Source organism: Papilio machaon, chromosome 16 (genome assembly GCF_912999745.1).
Source record: "Papilio machaon chromosome 16, ilPapMach1.1, whole genome shotgun sequence".
In the NCBI taxonomy this organism is placed as follows: domain Eukaryota; kingdom Metazoa; phylum Arthropoda; class Insecta; order Lepidoptera; family Papilionidae; genus Papilio; species Papilio machaon.
This window is the reverse complement of record NC_060001.1, coordinates 4,276,898-4,298,859: the sequence shown is the minus strand read 5'-3', so window position 1 is coordinate 4,298,859 and position 21,962 is coordinate 4,276,898. Positions and strand designations below refer to the sequence as shown.

Below are 21,962 nucleotides of genomic sequence, written 5' to 3'. Positions count from 1 at the left end.
ATCGTTAGGGATGTTCCATGGTAACCGTGTCAAGTGAATACTGTCTAGAAGATCAGGCTAAACAACTTTGCAAGGCACTTTACGCTGCCAATTAAATCCTTATAAGTATGCTCATGATATAGAATACACGCTAATAGAAAGTGCACTTTGATTTTTGGTACAAAGAACCATACGATAATATTCTGGTTACATTTTTGTTTGCTATCAAAGTTACTTCGATCAAGAGATATCTTAAAATTCGATTTACTTCTTTCATGAATTTCGCAGATGCAATTATAAAGAGACCTTTATGTTTGAACGGTTTTAGACTATTGGAATTAATTAAGCACAATTTTTCTATTTTCTTCTATAGAGTAAAATATTAACTAAATGATAACTCAACTGTTACGTTTCATTTTTTTACAAATAAAAAAAAAAAACTAGAATGTAGCATTGAATATGGCACTAATGTATGGCGTACAGACTGTAATTTGGCCAGACCTATTCCTGGGTTTACATTTCTAATGTGCAAAATCGATAGAGAACTATCTCGTTCTGCGATAGCAATATTTGTACGCATGTTTCCGTCTTACAAATATCCCGGCCTACTGTTCTATAAGCCTATATATGGTCTTTTAAACGGTTTAGTATTTTCGATGTATCTTAAGAATAAGTGTATACCGAATAACCAATGAGTTATCAAACTGACATTTCGCAAATTTAGAATAAGTTACTGTCTAGGTCACAGTAATATTCTGCTGTCGAAAATAGACGAATAAGGTAAAATGGATGGATGATGATGATACTTAAAAGTAAAATAAACACCATTATGTTTAATTATCCATTCGTAGGTACATTAATCATCAGGTCTTATTTGATGTACCCCGCACATGCAATGCAATGTAAAAGAAAGTAATTCAAAGGACAACTTAATGATAGAATCTCTCATTGAAATAAACAGCAATTTAACATTTTTTGTTCTATATTTTTACCTCATCTATAAATGTTTAACTTTTATCGTATTTATAAATTAATCAATCGAATGAGGTCAATTTCAGTGTACAAGTTTGCTGATTTTTTTATGGTGTTTATATTCCAGTTTAAATGTGGTCGTTGACTTGCGTGACATCTAATTTGCTATGCAAATCATGGTCAATAACACTGTCCAGTTTTATTAGAACACAAACGGTTTTAAATCTATTCATATTACGAGAGCGTCTAATTAATAGATATCTTTTCGTACTTTCCACACATTAATTTCTTTGAGTCCTACTGAATGTCTTAATGATCACCACGCTTGATATTTGTTTTTATTTAGCTATGATTGATTTAATAGCTGTATTGAAAAGAAAGCTAGATAATAAAGCCATTTTATATACATCAAGGAAACCTACTATTAGGCATCGACATTATTTGGTGATGATTTTTATCTTTTTTCGTGAGTTACTTTCCGGCCTTCTACGGCCTATCACAAAGTCAAATTACACTTAAGTCTTATGGTGCTTACTATTTTTATGGTGACGGAACTATGGTGGTCCAAGATGATAATTAGAACCTACCTTTAAAGAAACATAAGCAAAATAATCAAACCGCATGGGAGGTGCATCGTTTTTGTTTTTTTTATTTTGTTTATTATTTACTGCTCATGAATGTGGAGCGATGACATATGAACAAACTGTTTTAAACAATTTCTCTGGCATTTACCGCGATCCTCCAAACTCCTCCCACACCACCTTGTTTGGCATTTCGTAACTGTCCGCTTTCGACGTAATTTAATGTCTCGCACAACTGACTTGTGGAATCAACTGTTGCTTCAGAGTATCTTCCGTTGCTTATAGGTAAATAAGTACTACAAAAGATATAAACATCTTTTTTAAATCATCTTGATTTCCTGGTCGGTTAATCTCTCTTTAACATCTATTGTTGGATCTGTTTCATTCTACAAGTTCTATATGTCACTAAGTTTATAAATGTTTATTATACTTTTTTGTATCTTTCATTCTTCGTCAAATAAACATCAACAAATACGTAATTTATCCTAGTACCTACAATAAGTTATAACGTTCACCTTAAATTGGCCACCTCAATCTGGTCGTTCCATCGCATCTATGACATTAAGTAGACGTGTTCTGACTTTATGATATGACCATTTAAGCGAAATTGCCAACGTTTAATAGAATATGTTCACTTGTAAAGCATACATACTCGACCTCTGCATATGTAGAATTGTTAGGAAAATTAATTTTTGTATAGAAAGTTAGGTCTTTGAAATCCTGGTTGTTTATGCCGTTCCGCAAAAGCTTGGCTAAGACAATGGCATACATAATGTTCTATGGGAGGTCATTTTAACGGAAACGTCACATTTCGTTGTTATTAAAATGGTCGTATTTCTAGAAAGAAACTTCGTAGGTAATGTGTGCCAGTGCAAACGTATAGGACTCGTTCGAGGCGCGAGTTGTAAATCTTGTGACGCTTTCCACCCCGAGGTTTGTGGGTTAAATAGTTCATTATCACAACAATGCTGTCGTTAAGTATACATTATTCAAATTAACTTGATCATATAGGCTGTGCATGAGTTAAATGTTAGGTTTCTATGCTGATTTCAATGAATAATGCACTAGATCAATGCATATTTGTTAGTAAACTTTAGCAACGGTGTAATGGTCTTTAAAGTCATGTAATAGTATTTAATAGTTCTCTAGAAACACTATCATATGCTTCACGGTAATTATGCATAGTATTAAATTACCTACATTTTCTACGCTGCTCGTTTTGAGAATTGAACTGCATAAACAAAATTTAAAACTTAGGTAAAACTACATCGATAAACTAAATTACCTTCCGCTCGATCGTATCTTTATGACTAACGAACATAACTGTCACAAGGGCGCAGGCAGAAGCGAGAAGTGAGGGCGGGTGCACTCTACGCGAGTCTCACGTTATTGTACCTGCATAGTATACACTTTAGATCTTATGAGGTTTCGACTGGAGTGACTCTTGTACTAATACATATCTTTGACTCTGATTTGTTAGGAAAATTTAAAAGATAATGTATGTAAGTTTTAAAGCAGTCGAAACCCACTGTTACGTAAACACCACAGTGTAACTCATTAAGTTTGAGTACTGTTTTCATTTGTTTTTGTTAAGCGAAAGCTTTTAAATCAAAGTTTAAATGTGCTCGATCTGTAAACTGTTCAGGTATTTGATATGGCTGAGGAATTGTTATGAGGTTGTAATTGAAATAAGGCTGGCGCTTCTTAGAAATCTCAGGTAATTTAACATGTATAAAGGCATTTAGGCATTGAAGTAGCGCCAAGATGTATTTGTCAACGGTATGATATATTCTTACTTGAGAAAGTTTATTATTAACTAAGTTTGTTCACCCTACCTCGTCCGGATGAATTTTAAAATTGACATTTGATAATAATTAAAATTAATTCTAAGTGATTTTTATTAGTGGAATAACTAATGTTATTAAACAGAAAATATGTGAATGTTTGTTTGTTGCATTAAATAGGCTCCGAGACTACTGAACCGATTTGAAAAATATGGTATATGTATGCTACATTTAATACTATTTTTTATTTCTGCTTGGACAAAGTCGTGAGAAACTGCTTGTATTAAATCTAATCAAAGTTTACTAATACAGTCAACAATAATATAAATAATGCATTTATTTTAATAAATTCCAACCATGGAAAAGAGATCTAATCAATAAGCCATTACAAAACAGTTACAGGTTTGATTTAACACGTGTCTAGTCTAGACTACTTTAAATGCTCTTGGGCTATAATAAAATTAAACACACAAAAAATTTAAAATGTAGGTCTGGTAGTTTTAACGACTTTCATGCCATATAAAGCTTGTTATAACGCCGGTAAGTAGGAACATAGTAATAAGTTTTGCTGTGAAAATTTCATCATTAGAACAGCCTACGAAACTATTTAAAACAAACGATCAATGGCTATAATTGAGTAGAATTGATTAAACGAGTAATATATTCATTGTTATTAATTAATTAAAGTGTGATAATTTTTTTTGGGCCGATAGGCGCGGTTTACATGTAGGCGTGTTATCCATTAAAAGAATGAACAGGAAAAGGAACACCGCTAACCCAGTGGCCAACTGGCGAAGCGACTTCCAACGATTACCGACCGACCGAGCATTCCATACCGGTACCGCCGCGCAAACACACGCCATCTGGTAGCTACCATCATTACGAAACGCACTCCTGTCTTCAAACACACCTCTCTATGGTAGAGCTTTAAAGTGGCCGCACTATGAGGAGTTACCTATCACCCCGGGGTGCGTCGACAAGCCATTGTCTCGCGAGGAAAGCGAGGAATGCGCCTTGCATCGTAATTAGCAAAGAGAGTTTTGGCGGCAAGTGAATACAAAGTTTTCATCAATATTGTCGTTGCCGGTTGAAATTACTGACGCGACAGAAGGACTCGCGGACGAACGTGACCGAAGGAAATTTGGCGCAATTTTTTTTTTGTCACAAATTGTGCAAACAAATATATGTATTGTTATGCGCGGGCGCAACCAAAAAGTTTGTGAAATTTTTGGCGAGAATACAGATTTGGAGGCGTGCTCAGGACACTCACGATCGATCATTGCATCCGGCGATGATCGCAGTGCAGGACGCAGTTCTCAGTGATTGATTGTGCGAATTACTCGACGAATTATATTGGTGTTTAGTGACAAACCATTGCCTTCGAAGCTAACGACTTACGCGGTGAGTTTTAATACCCATACCAACTATAACAATTAATTAGAATTACTGCTATGGTGCTATGTTGGAAGAACAGACAATAAATCTGATAACTCAGGACGATTTTTATACTTTATAGTGTGTTGTTACAATTTACAGTACTATTATATAAATACAGGAGGGATTCTGTTGCCAACTTAGATTACATTAGTTATGCCATTACATTTATTATGTTATATTAACACATATAGTTATGTTATATATTATAATAACGTTGATTGAGAAAATAGAAATCATAAAGGTAACTGGAAACGATAGTATTAGAATAAATGTAAGTTCTCTTGTTTTATCTCAAACTCGATTCTTACTATGCGAGTCCGCGTATTACTTCGCGCCAACAAGTTTACAAAAACACGGTTATTTCTTGCGAGCGACAGGACAGTAATTTATAATTTTTAAAATATCGAGTACATTAAAAAGATAAGAGAAACAAACTAGTAATTAAACATTTTTAAAGAATCTGTTTTGTTCTATTCTACATTAATATGTATCAATTATTACTATTTATTGTAAAGTGTATTTTTTATATTTTTGGTGATAGAGGGATTATTTAAGTACTTGAAAGAAAACAGATAGTAACTATTGAAAAGGTGGAAGATATAATCATTTTCCTGGATAGTAGACATGGATACTCTACTCGTATATTGCTAAATGGTCGTACAACATACGAGTACCTACCACGGCACGTTAATTATTTTTTTAAACAAATTTAAACTACTGTGTTTTTTGACTTGATTTAGTTAAAAAACACGTGTAATTTTATATTAATTGGCACTTAGGTTGTGTGGATCATCAATCGCGGATTGCTATAAAAAAACATTAATCGTAGACTAGAATATTTGCAAAACTGGTCCATATGAAACTATACGCCGATGGCAATGTATTTGAATACTGAATTACTAAGGAATAATGTAGGTCTTGAGCTAGGATTTAATTTTTAGCACCAAATTGCTCTAGTTTCAAGTGATTTTTTTAATTTGAAACGTAATACATATACATTACTTACGTTCAATTTTGACCTAACGCATCGAATCAAGGGATTCACTTTCATTTTAATGCAACTTAAGATAATTTTTGTCACAGAGCCCCTCTTTCTTTACTCCTCTGAACCATCAGGGAAAAATACAATACAAATCTCGCTCCAATCGGTCAAGCAGGCAACAATAAGTCAATCTCACAGTGGAACTGACTAAAAGACATACGAAAAACATTACCCTGTTGTTTGGGCAAAAGCACTAACAATTTGTGAAAACGGTGTATGTAAGTAACGAGCTGTCAAATAAAGTCGGTCGTACATCAGGTGAGACGCGACTGCGGCGCCATCTGTAAGCGACGATAAAGCGACCTCAAGTTAAAACAATAACACATTTGGCGGAGATGAAATGTTGCGATTCTACGTTCAGTGTCACGATAACAATGAACACTTCTATGTCTGGATTCTCTTGACCCAGAACTGAACAGTTTTGATCTGTTTTGAAATGAAAACACCGTGAAACATTTGCGGCACATTTGTGGATAAGATGTAAATGCAGTATATTATTTGTAAGAGTAAAAATTACCGATCATTGTGGCGATCTTTGGGGGAGGCCTATGCCCAGCAGTGGGCGTAACGAGGCTGAACGGATGAAGAGTAAAAAGTGGATTTTAATGTAATCTATTTATCTTATGCACAAATATCGCTGAAATATTACGTGTCATGTTTTAAAATCTTACTAATATTATAAATGCGAATGTTTAGATGAATGGATGGATGGATGAATGTTTATTTGAAGGTATCTCCGGAACAGCTCAACAGATCTTGATGAAATTTGGTACAGACGTAGAGCACAGTCGGGAAGAACACAAAGCCTTCTAATAAAGTTTTTTTTTTAATTCCACACGGACGGAGTTGTGGGAGACAGCTAGTTTTAAATATACTGCATCACGATCTATGGTCTATTTTAGATCACTATGGCCAATACATAAACTTCTTCTAACCATAAATTCCAATGATTACTAAACAACGATAAACTGACGATCATGACTTCGCAAATGTAAGTCATTCATGTAACATTACATAATATTTATTACATTATGAGATGACCATAGTTCTCTGTAATAAATCATTTAACATAAAACACTGCTATATCTTCAAGTGTAAGCAGTGACAACCGTTAACTCAGAGTTATAAAATGTTTCTTGTTGATGGTAATCAATTTAGACTTTTTGCATATGACTTCGTCGTATATCGTGTCACAATATGAAGTTATATATATTCATATTTTTATATGTATAATAGCAAGATATTATGTTTGAAATTAGCAACCTTCGCCAGCTTGTTCGAATAGAAATAATTATTTTTAAATATAAAATTGTATCCTGTGAAAGCTATTTAAATTCGTTAAGATGTCAGTTAACCTATATTTTATTGCATTAGAAAATATTTTTACGTTTAAACACGGTAACTGCTATTACTTATTAAAAAGTGTGTCAAAGAATATTTTAAAAAAACAATACATGAACTCTCACCACCGTTTTGGAATACACTTATTTGAACAATACCATTGGTAGCTATTATTTGGATATTTGGCTATGCAGTCAAACCTGGATAAGCGAGAACTGGACAAGCAAGAGTCCGGTCCCGACGAACGACCTCCATAAGCGAAAAACTCGGGTTAGAGAGAAACTACTATAAGCGAGAAAAAGAACGCTATCCCTTGGACTCTCGCTTATCCAGGTTCGACTGTATTTATGTAATTCAACGATTATTGTTATTTTAGAGAGCCTAGCACGAATATTGCGACAAGCGCCTTTGTATCCTCATTGTCAATAATGTCTAAATTAGTACGAGATTTTTAGTGTACTTTACGCCAGATAAGGCGCTGCACAGGTTTTGATACAAATTTTGTTAATGATAAGATAGCGCTTGTCACAATTGTTCGTGCTTGGTGCACAGAGCATTCGATATTTTTTTACAAACCTTTATTTACAGAATTCATACTTACTACTTAAGATCGAATATCATACAGATAACTGTTAGCATAAGCACCATATACTAGCACGAATATTGCTACGACAAATTTTCGACATTTCATCATTGGGTAGGAAATAAACGTCCTCGACCGTATCCGGGCTAAATGCATCCGTTGCCTCTAATAAATTAATCATTTCACTTTCGTCCCAAAGGGTGTTTCATGTTTTTTTCAATTGTGAAAGCGGACGCAGTTTCGCATACGAATCGATTGCGTGATTACAATCGGAAACAAATCGATGCTTTATCGGTACTGAGGTTTCGATTCGGAAACGCGCTGAATGAATATTAAATAACTACATGAATAGTAGCTAATACGAAAGCTTCCAACTTATTTAAAACTACTTTTGTAACTAGTTGTTACTCTAATTACATCACTATACTATGCAGAGAATACAAAACTAACATTCAACTATTTTAGTCACGAAGTATTTGGTATTCATGTTTTTTTAAAGGCAGATTGCAGTTGAATACATGTTGATATTTTTTTCATATTCAATTGTTAAAGCTTTTTATATCAACATACCAATCATTTATGCCTGCCAATTTTTGTGTTACAAAGATTTGAGTGAAAATGAACTGAATTACAATGGGTCCTTAAATTAAACCTTTTAAGTCGAAATCTTCATTAACTCGAAATACCATCCCCTTCCGCTGAACCCTCAGTATCTCGATGTTACTAAAATAAAATGAAGTCTTACTAGGGATTCCCCGTCAAAGCTTACTAATATTATAAATGTGAATGTTTAGATGGATGGATGGATGGATGGATGGATGGATGGATGTTTGTAGGTATCTCCGAAACGGCTCAACGGATCTAGATGAAATTTGGCACAGATATAGAACATAGTCTGGAAGGACACACAGGCTACTTATTACGTTTCTTTAATTCCGAACGAAGTCGCGTGCGACAGCTAGTAGTTCATATCTAGAATGTCTTAACTCGAAGACTCAATAACCGTTGATTCCTGAAACAAAATCAAAATCTCGTCATCCCTCTCATTATCGTCGACAAAACATATATAACAACTAGCTGTCGCCCGCGACTTCGTCCGCGCGGAATAAAAAAATAGAAAACGGGGTAAAAATTATCCTATGTCCATTTCCTGGTTCTAAGCTACCTGCCCACCAATTTTCAGTCAAATCGATTTAGCCGTTCTTGAGTTATAAGTAGTGTAACTAACACGACTTTCTTTTATATATATAAGATGTGTAAAACATACAACAAACGGTGTTTTTGGTCTCAGAAACCCACGATAAGTCCAAGTTTTTTCCATTTTCCTTAACATTCAAGATATCAAGATTCTACTGTACTTTGAAACAATTTAAATGTAGAGCAGTGGATGACGACGCTTACTAAGTGTTACCGTTGTTCTGCCGAACCACTGAAATAAAAACATACCGACGTCCCTTTTATTCCCATTGAAAAAAACAGAGATAGCAATATATATTCCTATGAATGTTTCGCTCACTGTTATGAAGTACATTACAGTCTCCGTAGTTGTAACAATCGTCAAAGTAACTTGGTCAATCTGTTCAGAATAGATCATTGTCATTAAAATTTACTTCATTATTTGTCACCTACATATTGTAACTTTCATTAGGTACTTGGAAACGCAAAATACGCGCTAGCCGTGGAGTTGCGGAAAACGAGCCCTTACAACTAACCAACTAGGTACTTGGAATAAGTTTATGTATAGATATAGTAATTCCACTTTAGTCTCGTTGACAAATAAAAGCATATTTTATTGTTCTTAATATTTAGAATTTACTATAAACTTTAATAATTTGATAAACGGATGTTCTCATGTATTGAAAAACAGAATCTTCGGAAATCACGTTTTTGGACGTATTCAAAATTGTGGTTTAGCTTTGATTTCTAACGTAAACTTAGCCATAAAATATTTTTTCGGAAACGAGCAACGGAAAAGATCGTCTACGTCCATGGAAAGACCGAAATACCGGTTACTACAGATGTTTTGCTTGTCTTAGTAAAATTATCTGTTAGTTATAACCGTACTATATCTAGATAAATAATTTCACAAGTGACATGTATATTAAACTTAGTTGTTATGTAGCCAGCAAATAAATATGTCCAACTTTTCCGTTAACTCGCAAGACTAATTACAAATATTAAATGTCATATTGTTATGTTCAAAATGTACAATATGATATCCATCTCAATAACTGTGTCCGTCCGTGACCGAAGTCAATGTCACAATCATACTCATCTCATGCAACAATCGCGAGACATTGCGGCTTACGTTGATTTAATATCGATTGTCGCAATAAACCGGTTCGCCTGACCTGCAGCGAGTGCCTGATATGATGCGGGTGCAGCCAACAAACTCACTTGACCTGTAATACATTAAAGTAGGCCAATTCAACAGGTTTAGTCCTTTGACTCTTTGATGGCATTCCAATAAGTTTCTTATTATCCTTGTCTAAGAATGGATCAACAGTCTAAGTTAACTCTTCGATTGGATGCTGGAAATTGATGATTATGTTTGTCACAAGATTAAACTAATTAACTTCAAAATACTGAGTCAAGATAGAGAGATCTGAAATCAAATAGACAAGTATGTATTTAGAAAAGACAAAATTATTACAATCGAGTTATATTCAAGGAAAATTATTTTAATCAAGTCTAATTGGTACATTAAAGGTGGTTAATTACTAAGTTAAATTGTGTACCTTAGTGTACATTTATCATATTAAATCCACACTAAGCATGACTGTCTTTAAGTGGTCCACCATTTAAAGAATTCAGATTCTTTGCTGATGCGGAAGTAAGTCATACATTTCACAAAATCCTAAAGCGCAAGGAGCAATTATTTCGTAAAAAATAGGTGATATATTATTATATATCGATTTCACTCCAGTTGCAATAATTTTAACCGTAAAATGAATCATCACTTTTGGTTCATTGTCAAATGGTTGCTTGGAGGGACATGTTCTTATTTGAAATTTCACACTTGTTTCTGGCTGAATACACACAGCCATAGGTTTTATTGTAATTAATTTCTTCGTTATATTAGAAACGTCTATTTTTATTGTCGAAGAGAAAATTTTATGTGTATTGCATATTATAAAATGATCGACACATACTCCATGTACCACTGGTGCATTGCTCATGTCGAATATTGTTGGGTGAATTTCTATTGGATGAGGTAAAATTTCAGCAAATATTCTAGTAGTTTTGGTTTCGATTAATTCATAAGTGTCCACATTACGAAATTCCACATCGAAGTAACTTTGATGATAGCCAATGTATTCACATTTACTTAAATACACTGATGTTTTTCGTTTCGAATTCATCGATAAATGTAGGCTTGTTACATCAAATACAAACGTATCTAAAGCAGCTTCTATAACGTTTTTCACTAAAGACAACATAAAGTTATCTATAATATTGTTCTCAACTTCATTAATTGTTGAAGGTTTTTGTATGAAGCTTGTACTAATTTCGTTTACTGAATCACTGGTGGTAGTTTGCATAGTAGCATTGTTTGAGTTGCACGATTCAATTTCTGATAAATCTTTTTTATGTTTAACGATTCTTATATCATATTCATGTTCGTCTCTGCTTTCAACTGTTAAAATACCACAGGGATGTCCAAATTGTGGATTTAAATGCCAGGAATAGACTGGTGGTATATGAACAATTTCAGACACCTTTGTACACCTCGGTTTCTTAAATTGCGTTGAAATATTAACGCAGTATTCGGATAAGAAATTTTCATTGCCATCTTTATATTGCATTAAGAAAGTTAAACTTGTTAAGAAATCATATTCGGTTTGCTTTAAATTAAAAATAAATTTAAATCCCATTGATAAACCAGGATACAATTTTACAGAAAGATAGGGTAATACGTTAGCTTTCTTGAAAAAATTGTGATTTGTTACATTTTTGAATCTTGCGAATACACAATCTAAAGAAGTATTTTTCAATGAAAATTTTATCGTCTGCTTCATTGGTGACTTATTGGAAATAACTAATTCTTTTGGGCAACATTCAATTAATTTAAAATTCATTGAATGACATACCGTTGCATTAGACACGGCTGATGCATGAACATCACCCGAACGTAAGGAATGATAACTTAGTTCACTATATTTTGAATCACTTTCTTTCTGTTGTTCATTATTCGGTTCATTTTCTTTATTTCCATTATCTTCTAAAATTACGTCTTCTTCTGCCGTTTCTTCCAATCCTGAAAATGATGTGTCTATAAAGTCCGCTGTTTTCACAGAATTTTGGATAGATGGCAAGGGCCCCTCAATATTTTGTAAACTATTTGTTTTATGTTGTTTTTGTTGATTCATCCACCGCGACTTCTGCCAAATATGGACTGTTCTTATAAGTATATCGGTTAATTCAAATGGTGTTAGCCTTGAATTCTCTATACAAAGCTTTTGTATGATAAGAAGTTTTCTTAGATTGGCCTCTTCAATTTTTCGTTCCCGGTAGTTTGGTACGATATACAATTTCTCGATAAGGCATTTCCATTTGGGTAGTGTTTTAAAGTCTATCTTGAACTTATCTTCAATGCTTTTTATAACATTCTCTACGTCTATTTTGCCTTTATTTGTATCACGTATACGAATGCATTTGTCGGTTGGTTTCATTTTATAAGAACGGGGTCAATATTTTTACAAAATTGTCATAAGATTTACAATAAATGAAAAACTATTCGGAAAAAGCAAGAAAAACTAAAAATTATTGATTGTAAAATAAACAAATCGTTATTGACACGAAATGTCATTACAAAACAAAATCCATTCCGTTACTCATACATAGAAAGTTTTCAAGTCTTCAAAAATGGTTGGTTTTGTATTTTCTATATTTTAAAAATGTATGTTTCTATTATCATTCAAACGTATATTATATTTTGGTGCGATATCACATATTTAACTACATATATTAGTTTTTGCTCGTCTTTAAAATATTTTTCAATTAGTTCATATTGCTATCAGCTCTATAAAAACAATTATCTTGGATCAGATACACGATGGAGTCGACGGTACCCGGCGTCCTGCTCAGCATTGCACTGGCTCTCCTACCCATAGTGTCTTCGAACCAGGACCACATAGCCAAAGAAAACATACCCCATTCAAGGCAGAAGAGGATACTCTGGATAACAAACGATGGACGGCTGGCATTGCCACCGGGAACTACGATGGCTATCACGCCTTCTCTTTCAATGCCATTCGTACGTCATCCTCCCAAAGGGTTTTTGTCTAACATGACAGTCAGTTTTCCGTTTACAAGTAAGTTGACGTATTTAAATTCACCAAGTTCATCCTCAATAGTCACATTTTCTAAGTACCCTGGTATGTTTTATTTTTAATTAGGAGTTAGGAAATTACAAATTAGGAGGCTAACGAGCGCAGGTTGCCTAACGTTAAGTCATCAACGGCCTATAGATGTCTACACTAGAACTGTAAACGCTGTCAGTTTTTAAGGACAGATCTCTTCTTGAATTTGGAGATTTTCCTTCAAATATTGAATGTATCTTAATGAATTTACAGGTAAACTGACATACGAAGTGGAATTTAAAAGTCAGTACATGTATTTAGGTTCTTGGATTAGATCAGTCATAATTATTAAAATATGTAGTACTGACTAATAACATCTTTAACATGTTCTTAGTACGTTTTAGTAGTTTTAACAATTAGTTTTAAATGTTATATTAAGTATTAGATTATTCTGTATTTTAAGTAGAAATTGTAGGTGAATATAACATACATTCTGTAATGTCAAATTAGTTTAATATTATTATTTAGATTACTGAAATATTTGTACCATTAGTAATTTTAGAAGTACATAGACCGAGAGTACCGTAGTAAAGTTGAACAAGTTATGAATTATAACGTCATCATGTAAATTATTGTAAATATCTCGATGCAAGAAAGTCGGTAGTTGTTAATGTATATAGAAATTCCCCAGCCGATGTTGGTAAGTGACTTTGAGTGGATCTATAGTTTAATTTTACATATAAAGAAGTTTTTCACTGACATCTTGAATTTAAGTACATTTGCATATGAAGTAGTTGATATAGTAAAAGAAAACGTATATTACCACTTTTTCATTGTAGTGACGAAAAGACATCATTACTCCAAAAAAAAAAAAAACTTAAAATTAAAGCGCAGTAGGCTAATAGATTTTATTTCTGTATCTTTTATAGTTTATTAATATATTTTTAACATATTATAGTTGATTTCGATAAATTGGGACTAACGGATAATGAGAACCCATACGGAGACCTGCCGCCGATCTTTGCCCGTTCTATGGGCGGAGCTGCAGCATCTGTAATGGCCAATTACATCGGACATTACCTTGACACACGACGAGGGAAGCGATCGGCGAGAGAGGGTATACCACCAGAAGTTGAATCGGCTGTACTTGACAGATTCCATGGTGGAGAAAGGTAACATTAAAAAAATCATGTTTCACAATAAAACTCCAAGTTAACTGTCGAATTTATCAACCTATATATATATATATACAAGTGACCCATTTAATATATAATTTTCTATTTGGATATAACTTTCACCCTAATACTAATAATGTAAATTGTAATTCAAGCCACGTACGCACTAGTTGGTTACGGGTGATGAATGTTGCTTTTACTGACGATGTTCTAAATTCTTACAATGCTCCGTGTTAACGTTACGTAAGTTATATGTAACCGACATTAATCAAATAGTTTTAAATTAAATATTATAACGTCAACTAAAAAGAAAAAACTCCTCCACATAACAAATAGATGTCGTTATACAAATGTGAATAGACAATGCAATTGATTTTTTATCTTTTTTTCAAGTTTTATTAAACCTTAGCGTAATAGCGTGTTAAAAACCCAAATTTGTTTTTCTTTTTTTTATTAACTATTGGTTGTTTCCAGAGCGTTAATGTACGGTATAGCAGAGGATCTGTTGGCTAACTTTGGTCTCTCCGGTAAGGAGTGTCTCTTGCGTGCCATATGCGAGATCCATGCTCATCCGCTTACCAATTTTGGATTTCTCGGCGAAGTGATGAAGTTATTCTTTAGGTTAGTTTCATGACAAATATTTATAACAATTCAGTTTAGATATATTTATGTTATTCCTTTTGCCGTGCCATTAAAAAGGGAAAATGAATGGGTTTCGTAATACAGAATTTCATGACAACATTTCTAACAAATAAATACCAACTTTTATTGCGAACATTAATTTTTCACTTCCTACACTACATTTTCAGCCCTAGCAAATCGCCGTATTCAAGTCTTTTAGAAGAGTACGTTGAAGCCCAACGAGCAGGCGAGAGCGGAGGCGAATGTTGGCCATACTATCGACTCTGTCCTAAGAGCATATTCCAGCCCTCATCGGCCAACAAATATTCGTAAGTTATATCAACGTACATAATTAAAGAACCAATGAATAAGCCAACATAAACAGTAAATAAGCCATCAAGAATAAATTAATTACTTCTGGTTCTGATGACTATAAATATATATTTTGTATTAACAATTGGGTAGGAGTTTTTAATTTTTTTTTTACATTTCAGGGAAAATGCGGAGGATATACACAGGCGGAATGAACAAGAAAACATCGATAAAAACATCGTAGAATTAAAGGCAATGTAATATAAAAAAAATAAAAGCGTATCCCAAATGTAGTGCTAGTTTCCAGCCAAAGTTGTTTGAAAATTAATCTATGGAAAATTTCGTGTTTATACTTTTTAGGATTTCTTTACGTTACGTAGTATTTACTTTGAGCAAATAAAAATTATTATAAATGATACATAGATGTTGGAAATAAATTCATAAATAAAATTCATATTTTTTTAGTTTTAAATAATTAGTAAAATAAAGTACATATAATATGTAAATGAGGATTTAAAATTGAATACGTTGATTTGAAATTTAAAAAAATAAATAACAAATTTCAGAACCTAACCAATATGGATCTAACAGGAAAATGTTATTTGGATTTCATGTATAGAAAATTATTATATATATATTATATATACAATTTTCATTTAATTATTTTTATAATACGCATTTTGATGTCAATAATAAGTAAATACAATATTTTAGGAACCTGATTTTTAATCTAAGTGCCATTCTATGTAAGGTAAATGTAACTTAGAAACAACTTTATTCTTTTGTAAATTGTTTTAACAATATAAGCTGTGTAAGTTAAAGTTATAAGTAAATTGGAGTACAAGAATGTCTTAGATGAATGTGTAATAAAATGTAACGTTAAGTATTTATATTTATTTATTAATAATATATTTTAAAAATCACTATTTATTAGTTGTTGTTGGTTTTATTTAAAGAAATGTAAATGAAAGTCCTACTAGTGATTACCTAGTAATTTTTGTATAAAATAATAATGAAATATTTATTTTTTTATTTCAGATTTTTTATTAAATCGAATTCACAAGAAAAATTTAACAAATATGTATTTTACTAAAACAACCAAATAATTTTTGTGCCACTTATCGTTGGTTTTTGAAACCAAAACCACTGTATAAAACATATCGTTATCCCTCTTATTTATCGTTTTTAGTCTCAGAAACCAACGATTAGTCATTATCTTAGTTTTATTTTCAACTTACATTCAATAATAATGGTGATATTTGATTTTTTTTAAATACTAGGCTATATTTGAATGTTTAAGTAGAACAAAGGCCTTTGATAATCGTAATTTGGTATATAACAAATAATGCGTATATATATTTAGACACTGCGCGCGCATATGTGGAAAAAATGAACTAAAATTGAACCCTAAGTTATGTTGTCCAGACTTCAAATTACTATTACGTCATCTCAAAGGAATATTCTAGAATAAATAGTGAAATAAAGTTATATCCCAATCAAGATTTAAAATGAATTTTAATAAATAAAAAAAGTAAGCCAATAATGTTTACTGAAACATATTTTCTGGTATAGAGCTAAATAATTGCAATTAAATATTTTTATAATATACTACGTTGACATAAATACAACATAATTATAGGTAAATTAATATTCCAAATACTCTTATTATTTTTGTATGACTAAAATACTACGGTACTAAGTCTGTGACGCACGCATGTTAGCTTTCAAACCTCCGTCAGGGGGCGTGAATCGTAGGTACTGCAAGTTGACAACAATCTTCTATTTTTGGATCAAACCATTGATATGTTTAAGGTAAAAATGATAATAGTGTGTGTTCAATTGTTTGTGATAAATATAAAGTGAAAGTTTGTGATATATATGTTTAATTTCAGCCGCAACATGTGATGATCATTTATTTATTTATGATGAACGTAATGGTTGAATCAACAACGAAAACAAAACGAAGTTATTCCGATCAATCCGTCAGAGGATATATTACAGAGGCAAGTACATTAATTTCAATTAAAACACTAAATATTTAAAGGTTAAATTCACATATTTAATTATACCAATATAAAGAGAAAAGATTTGTTTTTTATAATACAACTCTAGAATTCAAAAACAATTTTAATTATTTTCACAAAGCACATTTATATAATAACCTCAAATATAATAAGATTGTATTTTCCGACTTGACACTAGAATGTAGGGCTAATTTATTTATTTATGTATAAACTATGCTCACGTTTGCAGCAAATCTATTCTAGTCATTAGAACACTAAAAAACTATATAATTAAAAGTCTACGTGTATTAACAGACGCGTAAATATATTCCAGAGGACATGTTGGTGGAACGAAGTTTGCAAGGAGGAATTTCAAATGCTGTTTCGATGTAAATGCCCTTCTTGGTCATACTGCCGAAGTCCCGGAAAATATTATAACGCGGTATGCTCAATGACTGAGACGGGGTACATCTGGGACCAACCTAACTCACAATGGCGTGGTCAATAGACATAAGTGAAATTATAAGTAAATTTTTTGGCCTCCTCGTTGTATAAATTAAAATTTATCGCTTGTTTTAAATATTCGTGTCAAAATTTTAACTATTCAGAGACTGATTGATTTCATTAGAAGAATGAAATGAAATTTCGCCTTATATTTTCATATTTAAGCAAAAGACGATGGTCTTTAGTTACAAATGTAATTTTAAGTCGTGCATTTTAAAATCCATTGACCAATTTTGTTGTAATTCCTTATTATTCATTAAATAGTTACCAATAATAATGTATATTCATTTTCAAACTCCGTTTTTTGTCCCATATGGTGTTTTTTTAATCGACTCTCAATATTAAAGACCTCTTATGTTGTCAGCGCATGCGTGTTAGCAGTTAGCGACAAACTGCCGACAATCAATACGACGGCAGTGCGAACGTAATCGTAAACGTAGCAGATCATAACAAATGTTCAACAAAATGTTGCATATATTTTTGTTGTTTTTTATCGTTTTCAATGTCTATTGTGAACCGGAGACGGTGAGAGATAATTTAGATTACTTTAGTTACGGGAACAATGAAGATGTATTGAAGAATTTGGACATACACGTCGTAAGTATTTTTTTCATCCTAATTAAGAGAATATTTTTTATTGCAATCATTATTTTTAAAATAATATTTCGAATATAGATGCGCTTAATAAATAAGATTTTTAAGGCCAGGCGCCCGCTTCTGTTTTTCTTAAACAATATTTACTTTTTAATTAAAATATACTTGATAATCTACTGCTTGTTACCGCATTTAATCGTATTTTATTCAAATAAAATTTCAGCCAAAAGATGAGATTGTACTCAGACCACAAGAAGTAAAAGACTGGCCCCAACAGTCGCTGAACGTGGGCCAGATTACAGCAGTCTCCTTAAATTCATTGGGACAACCGGTTATTTTCCATAGAGCCGAAAGAGTTTGGGATGAAAGGTAATCACATCCAATAAATATGTTTCTTTACTATCTTATTTCATGTTCTCTTTCCAACTGTAACTGACTATAATAAAATAGCAGTAGTAAATATTTGAACTCAATTAATTTCAGCACCTTTAACGAGTCAAACGTCTATCAGAACTTGGACAAAGGTCCTATAATAGAGGACACGATTCTAGTGTTGGATTCTCACACCGGTTCAGTCCTGCACAGCTGGGGTGCTTACGCATTCTATATGCCTCATGGACTTACGGTCGACCATCATGACAATGTTTGGGTCACTGACGTCGCAAAACATCAAGTCTTTAAGGTAAGAACTTACCATTTTGAACTTCAATCACTTTGAGTCTTAACTAACGAACCACCTAAACAAAACCAATTATCAGCCCTCAAATACATTTCAATAGATAGACCTATTTTAAGATGAGTTTACTAATTTATAGCTGTCGATCACGACTTAATCTGCGCGGAATTAAAAAAAAACTTAGTAGCCTTTGTGTTTTTCTAGGCCATTATTTACATCTATGCCAAACTTCAGCGAGATCCATGCAGCTATTCTGGAGATACTTTCTAAAAAATATTCATCCATCCAAACAGCCAAACATTTGTATTTATAATTAATAAGGCAGTAATATGGATTCTGACAAACACAGTATCGCTGAAAATACTAAGTTCTAACCTATAAAAAAGTAGAAAGTAGAATATGTATCAATCTTACGTTACCATTATAACTAGTTCCCAAATAATTTATTATTGCTTTCAGTACACACCAAGCAACCACAAATATCCTAGTTTGACTATTGGCGAAGCTTTTACAGCAGGCTATCCGTACAGACGTCGCGTATTGTTGTGCATGCCGACATCGGTAGCCATAGCAACGACTGGCGAAATCTTTGTCGCAGACGGTTACTGCAACAATCAGATCTTGAAGTTTAATGCGGCCGGTACTTTGCTACTAACAATTCCTGCGTTCTCTGACACATTAACACTCAATCTGCCACATAGTGTCACATTACTGGAACATTTGGATGTTGTGTGCGTTGCTGATAGAGAGAATATGAGAATCGTGTGCCCGAAAGCTGGTCTGAAGAGTTATATAGACATTATGGAACCGGCGACAATCATCGAAGACCCTACGTTAGGCCGTGTGTTCGCTGTTGCTTCCCATGGTGACATTATATATGCCGTGAATGGACCAACGTCACAAAACATAGCAGTCAGAGGATTTACCGTAAATGCTGTTTACGGCAATATTTTGGATACTTGGGAACCGGCCACTGTAAGTAGATTTTGTTTTTATAGTTTTCCATTGAATAAGAAATCCATTTTTTCCAGCCAGTTACTTAAATGCAAACATCCATTATTAAGATTATATTTACAATTTAGATTTGCAATTTCAGGGTTTCACAAATCCACATTCTTTGGCCGTAACAAGGAATGGATCACATTTGTACGTTACAGAAATCGGACCGAACAAGATTTGGAAGTTTGAATTGACCGATGTTTACGACCGAAAGTAGAAGACCAACGAAAAACATAAATTAATTTAAGTTTTACAAAATAATATCGCTTTGTTGCGATGGCGGATATAATTCGCGATTAACCTAATATTAACAAAAGTTCTATAGTTGAAAGTAATATGTATATGTTAAAAATATATGATAAATTCTACTATAACTCACGCTTAATATTATATTCTACAATATTTATTTATAACATAGTGCTATGTTATAAGTCGACTATCAAATGGCATTGGTTCTGTTAAAAAAAAAGATAAAACTTTAAAACAAAAAATCGAAAATAGACTCTGTTAATACTAACATTATATTCTCAGTTACTTCAACTTACACAACATTCTTTTGTTAAAAAAATGCTAATGTCTATTGTCTCACGTCAAAAATATAGCTAACAGCTAAAACACATTAGAAACTTGTTTTTGAACAAATAAAAACATTTAAAAGCAGTTCAGAAGCCACTTTTTCCACTTTTCATATGTACAGTTATTTCTAGCAATGTTGTTTGCATACTTCTTTTAACGCAGTAATATTTATAATGTCCATACCCGGAATCTCCAGTTAAAATAATATAAAACTGTAATTTGCAGATAGAAATATTAAATCGCTTTTATTTAGTTTTTGCTATATTTAATGTAATGTTAGCTGAAACAAAAATAGATATAAAAAATAAAGATAACTTCATTTGTTATCTATAACTTTTGCCCGCGAATTTCAACTGTGACAAATTGGAATGCCTCCCTTAAAGGAATAATGTTTTATTTATTATATTTAATCTATATCCAAATATAAAAATAATTTGAAACTTTGTGGTATATTAGATAATAATAAAAGAAAAATTTGGTTAATGAAATGTATTATTAATATAAATAACTGCATATATTAAAATTTAATTAGTATTTAATGAAATTGCTTCTATAATTATGAAATATTGTTCAACTTGTAGCTTTATATTAATACAGTATTGTTAATTGTATTTTAGAAATGTAGCGACTTAATGCTTTTCCAAAAATATAACTATACAAGGACAATTTAATGGTCCAAAATAATCACGCACAGGAAAACAATTCTATGTTATGTCTAAGAGCTTTGAAAGTCTATGGTCTGCAAGATCTCATAATATTATTTTCGTTTAAAAAATATAATGAATACAATCTTTATTGAAAATAAAAAGGGTTATAATTGTTTTGTTATATTTACAAATATTTTTTTTAAGAAATAATTTCCACTTAAGTCATATTTCTAATAATTTTTTAACATGTTCACTGAAACCAACTGAGAATTGTAGTAGCATTGAATGTGTTAAAGATCTAAATATAATTTAACAGACCAAAAAAATGTAATGATAATTGTTCACAAAGACAAATACGTAGAAAAATCTTAAGTAGAGCATATTCAAAAAATATTTATTAGAATATATTAAAGGTTTAATAATGAGTTTTATTTATCCCAAAAATCTTTGACTGAATTTTGTAGTTTAAAATTTTTTTACAATTTTAGGAATATTCCTCAAAGATACTAAAAATACGTAAGATAGGTTTCTCTAATTTCAACAACAAGTTCCTTTATTATTAAAAGAATTGAAAGAAACAACACTGTCAATAAATATAATACTAATATTATAAATGCGAATGTTTGAATGGATGGATGGATGTCTGTAAGAAGTTATCTCCAGAACGGCTGCTTGGATCTCGCTGAAATCTAGTATAGATGTAGAATATACTTTGGTAGAACATATAGTCTACTAATTAAGTTTTTTTTTAAGTATCGCACAGACGGAGTCTCGGATGACAAGTAGTTAGTATAAAGATGACTTCATATTTTTGCATTTTCTTTAATTAATAA

At 32.2% G+C, this 21,962-nt stretch overlaps 4 protein-coding genes across 5 annotated transcripts; 3 read left to right on the top strand and 1 right to left on the bottom strand.

Annotated features, from left to right (window-relative positions):
• The first annotated feature begins 1,801 nt into the window (after positions 1–1,801).
• On the top strand, positions 1,802–15,463 carry LOC106716758. Of its 2 annotated transcripts, none has more exons than XM_014510344.2 (6): positions 1,802–1,817; positions 12,769–13,034; positions 13,981–14,194; positions 14,672–14,818; positions 15,007–15,147; positions 15,313–15,463. In XM_014510344.2, exons 2-6 carry the CDS (start codon positions 12,776–12,778, stop codon positions 15,389–15,391), a joined length of 840 nt encoding a protein of 279 aa, XP_014365830.2. In that variant the 5' UTR covers positions 1,802–1,817; positions 12,769–12,775; the 3' UTR covers positions 15,392–15,463. The 2 variants fall into 2 exon arrangements, with proteins under 2 accessions (XP_014365830.2, XP_014365829.2); XM_014510343.2 differs by lacking the exon at positions 1,802–1,817 and adding an exon at positions 4,115–4,717.
• On the bottom strand, positions 10,530–12,392 carry LOC123721799. Its single transcript, XM_045681640.1, has one exon. It carries the CDS (start codon positions 12,390–12,392, stop codon positions 10,530–10,532), a length of 1,863 nt encoding a protein of 620 aa, XP_045537596.1.
• A 1,379-nt stretch (positions 15,464–16,842) lies between the features above and the next one.
• LOC106716760 lies at positions 16,843–17,801 on the top strand. The gene is made up of 3 exons (XM_014510348.2): positions 16,843–16,942; positions 17,023–17,133; positions 17,468–17,801. Exons 1-3 carry the CDS (start codon positions 16,934–16,936, stop codon positions 17,639–17,641), a joined length of 294 nt encoding a protein of 97 aa, XP_014365834.2. The 5' UTR covers positions 16,843–16,933; the 3' UTR covers positions 17,642–17,801.
• A 161-nt stretch (positions 17,802–17,962) lies between these two features.
• Positions 17,963–20,209, top strand: LOC106716757 (peptidyl-alpha-hydroxyglycine alpha-amidating lyase 2). Its single transcript, XM_014510342.2, has 5 exons — positions 17,963–18,234; positions 18,455–18,600; positions 18,715–18,913; positions 19,367–19,882; positions 20,004–20,209. Exons 1-5 carry the CDS (start codon positions 18,091–18,093, stop codon positions 20,121–20,123), a joined length of 1,125 nt encoding a protein of 374 aa, XP_014365828.2. The 5' UTR covers positions 17,963–18,090; the 3' UTR covers positions 20,124–20,209.
• Positions 20,210–21,962: the final 1,753 nt, after the last annotated feature.